This window comes from Trifolium pratense, linkage group LG3 (genome assembly GCF_020283565.1).
Source record: "Trifolium pratense cultivar HEN17-A07 linkage group LG3, ARS_RC_1.1, whole genome shotgun sequence".
Lineage (NCBI taxonomy): Eukaryota > Viridiplantae > Streptophyta > Magnoliopsida > Fabales > Fabaceae > Trifolium > Trifolium pratense.
This window is the reverse complement of record NC_060061.1, coordinates 44,553,807-44,569,520: the sequence shown is the minus strand read 5'-3', so window position 1 is coordinate 44,569,520 and position 15,714 is coordinate 44,553,807. Positions and strand designations below refer to the sequence as shown.

Below are 15,714 nucleotides of genomic sequence, written 5' to 3'. Positions count from 1 at the left end.
ATCAAACCTGTTTAGTAAATCCATATAGTTAATTCCGGAGGTATTACTTACTGCGAAGATAACAGAATAACAATTTTTACTTTAATTTCTACAACGATTAAATTTATTTTGCTCTAAATCTAATTTATTTTTAATTAAATACGATAGTTTATTTTACAAATCCTCGGAAAAATCCGAAGGAAAATTTTCTTCCAAATTTGCAAGAAAAATTATAATGCGCCAAGTATATATCAAATTAGGGACTAGTTTGTCCTAATATGAAAATATCATGAACTAAGTTGAGTTTTATTTTTGTTTGGAGAAAATTGTCCCGTCGGAAATTTGTGAGAGGCCAAAATGAATTTTCACTCTAAAAGTTAATAAGTAGAATAAAAAAATATATGGTTACCGAAGGATTTTTCCGCGCATAAGAGAAAGGTATAAGAGAAAGTTAAGAAATGACAAACGTATTATATATAAAAATGAAAATGTTATAAGAGAAAGTTAATTAAGAAAAACAAAGCGGTGTCAGAAGTACACTCCACTAGAACCCAACAATCTTTAAGGTACCCCAAACTCATGTTCTTCATCAATCCATTAACTCAAAGTAAAACTTAAGTGTTGATTTTTTGATCGGCCGCAAGTGCACGGTTCTATTGTTGTAATAAAAAGTATTGATAAATCTCACAGAGGCTTGTAAAGAAACGAAGATATAGGTTTCTTTAGGTTTAGTTTAAAGAAATTGAGAATTGTTGGAGATTTAAGGATTTGCTTTGTTTTTATAAAAATATAATATAATAAAATAAATATATCCCAGAACTATGGATTTCATCATAAAAATATATTTCTATATCACGTTCTTGCATGTTGTTTATCAACCAAAATTTTATATCACCTCAAGCACATATATTACATGGAAAATATATGGTTCGGAACTCCTCTCAGTCCTTTGGTTTGTTGTTTTAAGATTTATAAATAAATACAATATATATGATACGAAAAAAAGTTGTTAAAAAATTCCAACAATAAAAGCATAAAATAATGTATTACGGAAAATATTCTTGGATTACTTTCTATAATCTTAAAAAGAAGAAAAACTACTCACACATAAACATGGTAAGCAGCAGTTGCAAAATAATAAAATAAAAACATAAAATTTAAGACTGGGAAAGTAAAAAAAAAAAAAAAAAACATAGAATAAAATTGCAAGAGTTATGGTACGAATTACAGTAGAGGACCTTAATTTCGTGCCACTTAGTATCCGTACGGGAACTATTAAAGACTATGGGGAGTACATGAAATGAAGAGACGAGTTCAATGATTTATTGATTTTCCTTCTTTTCTAGATTTCTGCTATGTTTCTCTTTTTTGACTTAGGAGTTTTCTCTCTCTTTTTTTTTTTTTTTGTTACAATAAAGTTAGAGAGGATCGAATTTAAGACCTCCTACATATTACTCAAATCTCTCACTACTAGACCAAACCTAGTGGCTTAGGAGTTTTCTTTGTTTGTTTTCATTGTATTTTTTCTTTTCTTTGGGGACTTTGTATTTCTTATACCTCCTTTTGGGACTATTTTATGTATCTTTTATATCAATTTATTATATATATAAAATTATATTTGTCATTCAAAAAAAAATTATTGATTTTCACACTACTATGGGAGCAACAGACAACAGTACACCACTACGGGGTGGTATCAGTCTATACAATACAACTAAAAGAGTGAGTTTCTGACTTGTTTGCGACAGTAGTAACACCTAGCTATGCTAGCCCAAGAATTTGGAAAATTGACTTTTTGCACCCACCGCCTTTTGGTGGTGGTTTTATGACCTATTGGAAATCTATCCCAACAAAGGTGGTCAGACAGCGTGTCTCATTGAGCAGCAGCAACAGTGGTGCAAGTGTAGTGTAGCTGAAAAAGTTTTCGCTTGAGGGGGTGCATAATAAATTTGAGGACTCACATTTGAGGGGGAGATTGTTGTGCGTGTGAGTTAAGTCTCATATTGCTTAGAAAAGTGGAGGTTGAACACTTTTGAAGTGAGAAGACTCATAAATCTAACACCGTAAGGTTTTGGGTTAAAGTGTGGTGTTCAACTCACTTGTAGAGTGGTTCTTCAACCCAATGTGGATGATCCCACGGCTGCCCCCTCATGACCCAACAAAAATTACCTAATGGATTTGGCCGGCGTAGTAACTTTAGCTAATACTTCGATTTTTATTATAAGAAAATATTTATTTTTTAAATTCATTATACATAGGTTTGATGTATCTACACTATAATTTTAAGGCTGTGGGTAAAGTACCACTTATATTTATTTCATTTTCTCTTATTAATAATTTTTGAACGGTAAAAAATGTTAGATAGCAGAACTTAGAAACATGGGTTGTTCCTATATGCATTTTCATTAATCCAAATATACGGCTAAGAAAATGATTGAAATCCGTTTTTGCATAGCTTGCATTTTCTTTATTTGAACTGTCCTCTACTTTATAAATAATGGACGGTCCAATCAGAAACTTGATAGCAGATGATCCAATGAATCATGAAAAAACTCTGATATCATTTTAGAATTTAGTATTTGGTTTAACTTAACCTTACAAAACCAACTTACTTTATGTACACATCTTCAGGGCATCTCAGAATGTGAGATTTCTTAACATCATGCTCTATTGAAGAATTATTGATGAACTTGAAATTTAAGTATATAAAGTAATTATCGCCTAGGAGTTACATGTAGGTATCGTACGTGGATAATGCACCACATTTGCTAGTTTACTCATGTCAAACAGTTGACTCACTTGGCAGTTAACTTTATTCAACAACACACTCATGGTAGCATATACAGTAAATATATTGTCCAACAATATCATTTATCTTTTGTGATTTTCACTTTCTTATTGTGAAAGGTTATACACAGAAATTTAATAAACATAATAATGAATTATGATTGTTATTTTATATGACATTTTTATTAAGTGGGTTAAAGTCAAACACAACACATTAATATACTTAAGAGACATTTAATAAACATTCTAATTTTAAGAAGTGTTTCTTACAATTTTATAATCGCTAAAATCTATTTAAGTGATGTAAAAAGAGGATCAACTTTGGTTTATGCTCCCATCTATATCAACAAAACAAAAAAAAAAAGATAAATGTTATAAATTATAAAGTGATAAAATTATTTTTTTACATGCAAGAGGGAAAAATATGGCTCAAATTGTCAAGCTTGTTAATGTTATCATTATTTTTCTTTCATTATTTCTTGTTGCAAGGAACGTTGAAGGTAAATCATTTATTTATCATCCTTAAATATAATTTTTTTCTTTACTTCTTATACAATACTTTTTTTTTTCATTTTATTTACGTTCTTTAATTCGAATTTTTACAGGTATTCGTCGACGTAAACAATGTTATAATGATTTTGATTGTCCAAGAACTATGTGCCCATCATATTTGCTAGTTAAGTGTATAGTATATAATTGTAAATGTTGTGTTATAGGAACGTACGAAGATTAAAATCCCACATGATTCCGTAAATGCCCAAAGAGCATACAACACATACTATAATTATATTTAGTTTTTAGTTTTTTTCCTTTTTCTAGTGTCAACAATTTATAGTTATGGCTTTGTAATTTAAGATGATGGTTATGAAATAAAATAAAGCAGTAAAGAATAGTATTTATAAAGGTGTATTAAAGCAAGGGGGTTTGTATGTTTCTCAATTTGTAATTCTTAATGAAATATAGTTTTTAACAAAAACAAAAACTAGTTAAGTTCTTCATTGATTCATTTACCATACATTATCAGCCAAAAGTTCAAGATCTACATATTTAATATATTTGTACATCCCAAAATAAAAACATTCCTAGACTCCAATATAGCTGCAAATACTCAACATATTCAAAATATGCATGCAAAAATTAGCATTCCATCATGGAGGCCTATCAAAAGTGACACTGTTAAATCTATATATCTACTAGAAACTTGCTACTCAAGTGACTGTGAGTAAGTCACAAAGACTTAACGAGAGATAACAACCACCATTAATTAAAAAGAAAACATACAAATTTAAAGGCACGTGTAAATATTTAATTTTTATAAAGCTTGTAGTAGCAATTATGCAACTGTAGTCATTATGTAATATCGAAATAGCATTTTAAGAAAATATAGAAATGAAAATCGAAATAACGTTTTTAAAAGAAAATATAATGGGCTTAATTAACTAAGTTGTTGGTAATTAATTAATCTGATGAATTAATTTAAAGGTTAAATATATTTTTTATCTTAACAAAATTACGAGATTTTAAGTTAGTCTATCCAAAAAAATTATTTACTTTAAGTCCGTATTTACATTTTATAGGGACTATTTTAAGGATAAAATATTTTTTTGTTCTGTAAAAAGTATTCAAAATATGAACTAATTAAAAATATACACCTCTGTTCCTTAATATAAGGTCCTATTAAAGTTTTTCACGCAAATTAAAAAAAGTTAGTAGTATAATAAATTTGTATTTTTGGGTATTACAATTACTAAATTGTCCTTTGAGAAAAGATGTGGTTGTAGTTGACTTTCCGTATTTCAATGCAAAGTAGGGGGCTGGGCATCGGTTCGGTTTCGGGGTCAAACCCTAGAACCAGTCGGACCGATGGGTGACATATGCATAACCATATCGAACCAATTAAATACTCGGTTTGGTCGGTTTATGGTTTCTGGGGTTGACTCGGTTTCGAATCGGTTCAAGGTCTAAACCATTTTTTAAAAATTTTGTTTTTCTCAAATTTTTAATTAAAATTGGCCCAATACAATTGCATGTTACTTGTATCATTTTTTGTCCAAACTTTTTTATTTCCCCGATTTCTGGGCCTTTGAACTTAGCCATATTGTTAGCCCATTATTTTCTATTTATTTATCCAAATATCTTATCTAAATCTTTGGTCTAAATTTTTTATTACTTATTTTTTCAAATGATTATGCTGTTATTAGCTATATGCTTGATAATAATTAATCATAATAATAATAATAAATTAATAACGGTTCGGTTTGCAACGGGCCGAAACCTTCCAACCGTAAACCACGCATTTAATGTCTTAATATCTACGGTTTACACAATTCCAACCCGCGGTTCCACAGAAACCGACCCGAATGCTCTATTTCGGTTTGGGCCGAACGGTTTCAATCAGATTGGGTTGGTTGTGCCCAGCCCTAATGTTTGAAAGAGTATAATAATAAATGTGTTTAGGGAATTGAAAATGAGCTTATATTTAGGCGGAGGGAGTATTTAGCAGTTAATTTACTAACATCATTGTTTTAAAAATACAATAAAGTTGAGATGGCCGAGTTGGTCTAAGGCGCCAGATTAAGGTTCTGGTCCGAAAGGGCGTGGGTTCAAATCCCACTCTCAACATTTGTTAATTTTTTTTTTATTTTAAATTTTCAGATAAATATGGTGTAGTGAATGTACATTCATTAAGCTTGATAGATACTACTCCGTCCCAAAATATAAGCAAAAAGTGGTCAACCAAAGTGAATGTATTTGGTTAAAAATTTAGTCCAAATACATTCATTTTGGTTGACCACTTTTTGCTTATATTTTGGGACGGAGGGAGTACTTTTTAAAAGGATCATATTATATATATATATATATATATATATATATATATATATATATATATATATATATATATATATATATATATATATATATATATATAACATGCATAGGATGGTGGTATGAGTCCATCTACTTGCATATAGATTATGCATCTCCAGCAACTGAGCGGCACAAAGAATTTGTCTTCAAAATCACCAGGCATCCAGCATCCTATGCATGTCTTTGAACAAATCAAAAGCAACAAACAACCTGCTCATTATTCATGTGGCACTGTGGCATTTTATCAAACAGTTGGAGTGAAGTTTGTAACATTGAAAATGTTTTGCGGTGTTAACCAATAGAGACAAAGTGAGTGAAGACGCCAGAATGACAACCTTATCGGGTCGTTCTAGTGGTGGTGGGTTTCACTAATGTTGCTCAGAGGTTGGTACAATTGTTGTCTTGAAAACCCTTCACTGTCTGTAGGGAGAACATAGCTTGACAATGGTTGGTTGAGTGACATGAATTGAAAAGGCACATATAAAGGTTGGTTTTGTGAAATTATGGACCTAGCTGGTACGTGAGTGATCGATGAAACCCTTTCCCTATTTTCATCACTGATTTTTGGGACTAGGTCTATAGAAATGACATCAATAAGTTGATGGATATTGAGGAAGTTGTCATCTGTTACCTTCACAACTACTTTAGACATGTCACCATCATGCACAACACTTTCTTCATGGAAATCAATTTTAAGATTATCAGCAGAATACTGCATATTTTCATTTGAGGAAGCTTCGTATTGAGGAAGACCTTCATTGTCTGCTTCCACGTCTTTTTTCATTGGAATCCATCACAACTGTGAGAGTTTCACGAGGTGCCTGAGATAACCTCCAAAATTCTACGTAGTTCCTTTTCTGGTCTATCAAGACGTTGCAAGCTTGTACTATGCCACACTTGGCATAAACAATGTGTTTATCATAGCCTCTCTAGACTAAATAAACACTCCACTAATCCTTACTTAAGCTCAACAGAGATTAAAGGTGTTTACAAGTGACAAAAGAGGATCTGAAGTTGTTTATGATCTCAAACTATAGAATTAATAAACTTTGAGTCTTGTAGTGATTTGAAGAAATCTTTGAGTCTTAGCTTGTAGAATGCTTTGAATGCAAGTTTTTATCCTTGTAGGATGATTTGGTTTCTTTCAAGTTGAAAACTGTTTGCAGTTGCTTACGGTCTTTTCAACCTTAATTCCGATTTTTTTTTTATCTTGATCAGTTAAGAATCTCTTGGTTCTGATGTGCAGAATCCATTTGAATATATAGGCAACATGGTTGCTTGTCAACTTGGCGCCCAAGAAAACAAATAGTTGTTATCTTTGACTTTTGTGCCATTCTTGGTGAGCAAGCTTCTCAAACTAGTAATTGCAACTTGAATCTTTACTTCTGAGCTTTTGAAACATAACATATATGCTTATGATCTGCATCAATGATTATGAAATTGTGTCTGATGTTGATTCTGATGATTTTTCTATAAAATCAAACTTCAACTTATCGATCTAATTAAATGTTTTTGACCATCTGACATTAATAATTGATCTTACCTGATCAGAGTCAACCAATCCGCGACGGTGTAAGGTTGTTCGTCCTTTGCTCTTCTCCGGTGAAACCGCAGGGGGTTCTGTACCTGCAGATGCTCCGACGCTCATCATCATGGATTTGATATCTTTTTTGACATAGGTGGACGTTCTTTGGCAAGGAAAACACTAAGGGCAGGGTACTATTGGCCGACTATGCAAGACGACGCCAAAGACCACGTCCTAAAATGCGATAAATGCCAAAGGCACGGGGACATGCATATCGCAAGAGACGCTTAGACTATCATTCTCACTAACTGACTTGAATTACACCACAACATGATACACTGTGGTACAGAAATCAAGTGGTTAAGGAATTATAAGGTTAAATGTTCAAGGATAGAATGAGATGCAAACAAAAAGATTGTGCATCTAAATTATACTGTGGGTTGAGTGAATTAAGCCGCAGAAGCTTCTCAAAATCAAATACTTTCTTGGATATATAGTGATGGATGGATTCAAAGATGGCAAAAAAATTAAGGGGCTGTTGCCATATAAGATTATAATCAAAGAATGTTCTTTGCATCCATCCACTGAGGTTCTTTGATTACTTCAAAAGTGTTTGGCTATCGTATCAAGGAAACCATAAAAGAGGTGGAAAAGTATAATGTGTTGCAACGGATGTCAAGAATAAGGCTACACAACAATGTTAGTTAAAAGACAATTCTCAATCACAAAACTCGAGTACGTACAAATGGCATTTACACCCCCGGCTATCAACGTTTAGCACAAGCTAGAGAGTTGCGCTTAAGAGCTTCTTTAGTAAAATCAATATCGATCAATTGCTTTAATTACTCTTACAGTTGTCCCAATGACAAAAATCACAAAAGGTTTATGCAATCACAGATGAGATTGTCGGTCGATACTAAGAACAATCTCCCACTTATTATTCACCAAAAAAGGTAAATTTCTAACCATTTGACTACATGACAAAAAAAGAAGAAGTGGTCTTTTAGCATATTTCTTGAAAAAGTGAGGTAAGTAATTAAGTAACATGAATACAAATTAACATTTGAAATACTTAAAAGTAAATTACAAAACTCATAATTAACAAAAAAGAATTTTAGTTTTCGTTTTATGTAGCGAAGCGAGTTATAATCACAGGCATCACAATAAGCGAATATCATCACACAGCAACATTAGCAGCATGATTTTTGCAAAATACAGATTAAAATGAATAAAACTGTGTGGCAATTTCCAGTTTGCAAAATACAAAATAAAGTGATGAAACTGTTTTGACATTTCCAGTTTTACACCAAACCAAACAGACTTCATGAGATCACATGAACAATCATTGAATTATCCATTGTTTTTTTTACCAAGTTTCAATCTGCTAAAGTGTTTTTAATTTTGAAAACTCATGTCACATTGAATCAAATAACTGAGTTTACCATCCAGTGACCACCGCATAATAATTCAATTATTAACATGTTCCTCACAATTAAACACTCAGCACAAAACAAACAGGCAACAAGAGTGAAATACCAGATTGTCACGAAACATAACGCATGTACCAACAATAACACTTAAACCAGTATAACTGTAAATGGACACTTTAACTTCCTACTTAAAACAAGTTCATTACATTCTGTTGTGAAAGTGACACTCCAAATTTATCAAAAATACCAAACTTTTGCTCTCGTCAAAAGTCTATTCCTTGTTGCTTTCCAAGGCGTGTTAGATTGTCAACCGAATTTTTCCTGCATTTCTCTAGGAATCTCAAGTTTTTGTGGGCATACCCAATATCCAACTCGAGAAGAAACATTGACACATCAAAGATTGCCGTTAATGTTTCTATTTGCCAAGATTCAGAAACGGCTTTACCATTTGAATGCTTGTAGAGTGCATCAAGGACATGCAAGACATCCATGCCAACAGATGATAATTCTGAACGCCAATATCTCTGAGCACAAGAGAATAAAGGTTTACCATCAACATAGACTAGCTGGCCCTTCTTATTAACATGTTCATCACCCAATTTTTTCACCCAGTTAGCATCAGGAATGAGCAAAATGTATTTGTAACCTAGATCATGGCAATGCGGATTTAATTGAACCCCCAAATAGTTTAATGCAAATATCACATGCGAATTATTCTTAACTTCACTATTTGAAAGGCATTGCAGCATGTGAAATATGATATCCTTCCAACATGTCCAACAATCATTCAGGCTCCTCACAGAAAATTCCTTATTTCTAATCATAGATTGCATTGAATTTGAACTAGCAATAATATCGTCGCGCCAGACAAACTTTTTGGAGTTCAGCCTCAAATGAAAATCCAGCAGTTTCCACAAACATAATATTTCCCCTCTGATACCCATATTTGTCCGACAACAAGTCAACTGATCCATCAATTCAGTATTTGTGACATGCTTATTTGATAGTATTCCAGCTTCTGTTTGTGCAAGTTCTATCCTGAAACTCGGGAATTTCTTTGCAGATGTCATCGCTCTTTCCAAAAGCTCGGCCTTCTGTGTAAACGGATTTAAGGGCCATCCATTGCTTCCCCCGGACCAAAGAGAATTTGAAAGTACATAAACAATCAAAAGCTCGTGTGCTTGATAGAAGTTACCCATTTTTTCAAGCAAATCAACCTCACAAAGAATGTTGCCCATCATCTTAGCAATAATTATCGCCTCCGCATAATTGCATGATTTCTTTTCTAATTCAAGAAGCTCATCATATAAGCTTAATGATCTTAAGAAATCACGCTTGAAATCTTTCGAATGAAAATCATCAATACATTTCATCATGGATTTGATATCTTTTTTGTTAAAATAACTGCGAGCACAATTCTCCCGAAATTTTTGCTCAATATTAACCCAATCCCTGTCACCACCTTCATTTTCTTTCCACTCTTGCAAGGTACTCAGACCAACCTCATACGTTCCACTTTTTGCACAAACTTTCAAACATTCCGAGAAGAATTTTCCTCGAGTGTATGCTTTAAATGCCATTTCATAAGAACCGGCTAAATAGAAACAATCTCCGGCCCTTTTCAAATCTGGCTCTTTACCTTTTACAATGTAAAGTTTTCCTGTTACAAAAACAAAAACGTTTAACTATGTAGAGAAAAAGATGGTCGGTTATATATTCATATTCTACTATAGAAAATTTCATAAAAAGTTGAATTTCATACCAGCTTGTTCATAATCCCCCAAATCAGAAAAGCATTGGGCAGCAGATTCAGTCATTCCTATGCTTTCAAAAATTCCTGCAGCCTTCCTAAAGATTGCATTTGCTTTCTCCGGATTCGAGTCTTGTAAATGCTTTGCAGTTTCCCTGAGACCAGCAGCTTCAGACTTTTTTTCCCAATAAAAGTCTCTTGCTCTTTCAAAACACATCATTGCCATCTCATAGTTACTTTCATAATATAACTGCAAATGAACAACAATCAAATTAGTAATGCATTCCAGTGTATAAAATTATGAGGTATTTAGGTAGAGGGAGAGTTTAAGTTGCAAGGAAAATTATAATAACAAGCTAACAAGTAACACTGCTTAATAATATATAAATTGATTACTATGAAAACACAATGAATATGATGGTCCACTTCAAAGACAACCTTTTCGCCACGCGACTTCCATTCTTCTGGACTACTTGCAACTTTCATTTTCTGAGCAAATGTATCATCCAATTCTTTGAATTGTACCAGACACTTTTTTTTCCAAAAATCAAACATAGGTGTGCAATACTCTTCTTTTTCCTCACATATCCACAATCTTTGTCTCGTACGTGTTATAGCAACATATAACTGTTTCAGATCAGAACACAAAGTATTGTGTTTGGAATGACTGAAACTTGGAAAAGACTTGGATTCATTAGGTTCCAACAGACCTTGTTTATCCATATAAGCATAAACCACCCTCCATCTATTTTTCAAAGGTGAAGTGCCAAAAAAGTTGTACAGCAATACATCCTGCAAAAGAACACAAGTTAGAAAATCGACTACTTTATGAGGGGAATAAGAACTATATAAACACACTCTAAATCAAATGTGACATTTTCAATTACCTGAAACTCAAGTCCTTTGCACTCCAAAATAGTTAAAACGAGTGCTTGTTTCCCAATACAGTTTAAAATTTCCTTCCGAGCATTATCATCACGTACCAATATTACTTGCTCAGCTCCAAATCCGACAAACTTCCCACCATCATGTCCAGTGTTGCCAAATATTGTTACAATAGCATCTTTTCTGCTTCCACAATTAAGAACAACCGGAGCTTCTCCATATATAAAACTGTTCTCGGGCTTTAAAACATCAATAGAATGAGGGAAAAAACTGGAAAGAAGGTCAATGGTGCTCTGAGATAACTTGAGCACTCCAGAGGGAGTCCTAAAGTTCTGATTCAAGATACATGTTTTTGCTTTATCCTTTCCTTGGTTGTAAGCACTTGCCTCTGATTCTGGTATGAACTTGCTGTAAAAGAGAGATTTGATATCCTCGAACCTAAAATCGATTCCCCTTGCTATGGTTTGTGCAGTATCCCCACAAAAAACGAAACCACTTTCAACATTTCGACACACATAAGTGAATAAAGCAATTTGACTCATAGTTAGATCTTGCACTTCGTCAATATATACAAAGCGAATATAATCACCCTCATATTTTTCATTTCTGAGTCGTTGATGCAAGTCAGCAACAATATCAGCAATATCAAAATCCCCTTTATCCATCTTCATTTTCTCATAACTTTGATAGATATCATATATGATATTCCTTTCATCTGTGCTTAAACTGGACGCTCGGTTTTTAGACAAGGAAAAATAATCCGGACGACTTAACTTCCCTTCAACAAGATCAATAGATTTCTGACCCCCTTTTATAATAGACACAATTTCTGTGAAAACTTTTGATGAATCAAACATTTTGCCAATATACTGCATTAAACCTGTCATAAGTCACTTCCTTCTTCCTTATAAAAGTCTCCAAAGCAACAGATCTTACACCTAGGCTCTCAAAAGATAGATCACTAAATCTATTAAAATAAGAAGGCCCCACAGTCCCATCCAGCATCATTAGAAATTTCTGAAATGTTATCACAAGTGGATATGAGTTGGGGGGAAGATTAACAAAAGAATCTGGTATGTTCTTAAACTGTATTGATGTATCAACATCAACTATATCTTCCTCTCCCTCAATAGAACAGCTTTTGTCGGAAATATCCCCACCAGATATGAATCTGTATGCACATCATATAAAATATTTAAATACCAATTAAATATTGCAATGAAAACTCTGAATTAAATAAAGTTAAAGTGAACTAAACATGAGGACAAATTATTTCAAAAGACTTGCACAAGCTACATACCTTTTCATTCTAGCAACCTGGTGTTTCACTGCTTGGCAAAGTTTAGGACTCACTGTTACAAACAATTGGCGTACGACAAGCCCGTCATCAACAGTAGAGCTGTCTTCTTTCTCTTTATACATATTGAGCGATTCGTCCATATTAAATAATTTCATGGTCAAAACAGTGGTTTTCCCAGTACCAGAGCGACCAAGTACAAATGTACTCCTTAAAGAGTGTATGTTGTCATGTTCTTCATCTGATACTTCAAACAGATGTTCCAGTTCATTACTTTTACTATCAGAAAGTAAATGGTTAACCATAACAGGTGATAAGAGATAAAATTTCAACAGCAGAAAACTCTCATCAACCTTGGAATCCTCAACATAGCAACTTGATTCTGCTTCATTTCCATTATCATCAAGCTTCTGAATTTTGATGATTTCTACTGATTTTTCCCAACTCTTGGGAATCTCCTTTGTCCTACAAAAGAAGCCAAACACAAACTACCAGTTAGCTAAAGCACCTTAGATATATATAGTAATAAAATACAATTCAAAGTACTTACTCATTATCTAAACATTTCTCACTGCAGCGATTTATAAAATCATCCGTATAGCTTCCAAAAATACGATCAAGACGCTTCACTACTTTAGGAATATCCTCTGACGGAAGTATATCCCATATCCTTAAAACTTGAGTGAAATTCAATATGTCCTTTGAAAAAACAACAAAAAAATCTCCAACTTTATATTGTTGTAACATCTGAGATGTTTTTCCACAAACCAAATCCACTATTCTATTTTTTGGTCTGCTTCCACTGGAAAGTTTGATTAAAGCGCCAATGGCCGACTCCTTTGTTCGCTTTGATGGAAGATTTTTAAATGACTTAAAAAAATTATCACTGAAAAGAACCTGCACAATTGTTGAAGGAGGTATATAAGCCTGTTGTTAATACCTTCTAGCACTAACTCCTTAAAATGCAATAGCACTACAAGGGGATAGCAGCAAATGCAAAGACAAAATTTCGGTGCAAAGTAAACATTAATACTCAAAAATAGAAAAATAAAGAGACCTACATACATACTTAATGATTAAAGAACCTAAAGTACATAGCAATAAAAATGACAACCAAGTAGTATGACAAAATATGCGATTCAAATACCTTCCATATAGAGCTTTTAAAAATGTCACTATTGGCATTAAGCAAATCATCAAGTTGATCCAGCTCATTCTTGGCATTCAAGATAGCTTTAGTTAAATTCGGATCTTCACCCGCATTAAAGAAACATTTACGTTTTTTAGCATCCGCCAGTAAATCATTCCAGATACTTTTCTCATTTACGAGAGCACTCTCATTACCCAATATCCATAGACAATACCTGTTAAATAAAAACGCAACAACATTTATGCAGACATTTTTTGAACAAAAACAAATGTAATTGTAACCGTACATGTATGTTTTACCTGGCCCTTGTAAGAGCAACCATAGTCCTCTTGTCGTTATTGGAGCCAAATGAAGCACTGCATTCAGTTCCAGCAGTTGAAAATATGACTATGTCCTCCTCTCCACCCTGAAAACCATCAATTGTTTTCACCTTCACCTGGAAACCTCCATGTTTATCATACTTCTGTCCCAACGTATCCTGAATTGCGGCAACTTGGGAAGCATAGAGAGACACTACACCTATGCCGAGGTGATCTTGTTTGAGCCAACCCATTCTACATCATTTCAGTCAAAAGGAAGTTATTTTTTTTTTCATCAGAAAATAAATTCAAACTGATAAAAAAATTAGAACACACGTAGGCACAAACCTCTGAAGCAGTTTTTAATTATCTTCATGACAACAGCTACTTCAACCATGTTTTTCCGGCATTTCTGAGTATCATCAAATTCTTTTGGTACCGCCACTTATATTTATAAAGGAATATGGACCAAACATTTTCTCTGGGAGATATTTATGTATGTAGTTTTCTGTGAGAATGTTTGGAGCATTATCAATATTATTGGCATAGAATTTTGAATTTGGAAAGGAGCTTATCTCAGGATGCATCCGGTACTGTATGTTGAGGAAGTGATTTGGATGACCCAATTTGCTCAGCCTCGCAAATAAGCTTCTTCCGAAAGCAGCCTCGCAAATAAGCTTCTTCCGAAAGCAACATATCAAGGACAAACATAGTATTAATAGTCAATGAAAATATTTGTAACATTAGTGAAAATATTTCTAAATTAACAAAACAGGTTAGTTTTAGAATACATACACTGACTTTCAACCATTGCTGGTAGCTGGAGTTCATCTCCAACAAGAATGACATGGTTTATGTTATGAAGAAGTAGAGGTATCAATGATTCACACTCTTTCAACTGTGCAGCTTCATCTATCACTAAAATGTCGAGTGGCTCCATCTCAACATTGTGCAGCATAAAGGAACTAGAAGCTGTTGAAAATATTAATGAAGATGTTTGCAAACAGAACTTTTTGATTGACTCTTCAGTCATATCATTTGGCACATTGAGATTACCAAGTGAAACTTGAAGGGTTCTTAATAGAGACAGGCAATTGGTTCTGATTTGCAGCAGTGAGAGCTCTTCCAATACTTTATTATTTTTCAACAATAACTCTTGAAATGATTTGAGGTCGCGAACAAGAGAAACCAATTTTGTAAGTTCTGTTCCGTAATGCAACTTCTGGGTAAATGCATGCATAATATAGAAATAGAGCTTTTTAAGTTTTCTAAGTTCTCAATGAACATATCATAATTGGAAACACAATTATCAAGAAGATCAATCATTGAAACAAAACAATGTTTCCAACCATTCAATGGGTTAAAACACTCTAAGAGTGTGTTTGGATGGAGGAATTTTTTGAGGTAAAGTAATGTTTTGAGGGAATTCATATTGAGATGAATTTCATTGTTTGCATGAAAATTTGAAGAATTTTCAAAATGATGGAAATTTATGAAGTATTTTGTTCAAGTTAAATTTAGAGAATTTCAAAATGACACCTAAAACCAAAGAATTTGAAATTCTTTTTTCTCTATAAATTTTTAAAAATTATTAATTGATCGTAAAACCTAAAATTAGCCGAAAAACCTAAAATCGACGATAAATGCTAAATTGGCCGAAAATCCAAAAAATAGGCAGAAAAAACATAAAATCGGCCAAAAGCCCAAAAATCGACTATAAACCCTAAAATCGGCCGAAAACCCA

The 15,714-nt window shown here is 33.2% G+C and overlaps 1 protein-coding gene and 1 non-coding gene across 2 annotated transcripts; one reads left to right on the top strand and one right to left on the bottom strand.

The window, feature by feature from the left end:
- Positions 1 to 5,307: 5,307 nt before the first annotated feature.
- On the top strand, positions 5,308 to 5,388 carry TRNAL-AAG. Its single transcript has one exon. It is a non-coding gene; the product is annotated as a tRNA-Leu (tRNA).
- Positions 5,389 to 8,747: 3,359 nt separating this feature from the next.
- LOC123915193 (TPR and ankyrin repeat-containing protein 1-like) lies at positions 8,748 to 15,210 on the bottom strand. The gene is given in 8 exon segments (XM_045966338.1): positions 8,748 to 10,249; positions 10,352 to 10,589; positions 10,778 to 11,131; positions 11,227 to 12,085; positions 12,087 to 12,349; positions 12,512 to 12,798; positions 14,551 to 14,647; positions 14,779 to 15,210. Coding segments are annotated over 8 exon segments (3,927 nt in total). The 3' UTR covers positions 8,748 to 8,852.
- Between the last annotated feature and the right edge of the window lie 504 nt (positions 15,211 to 15,714).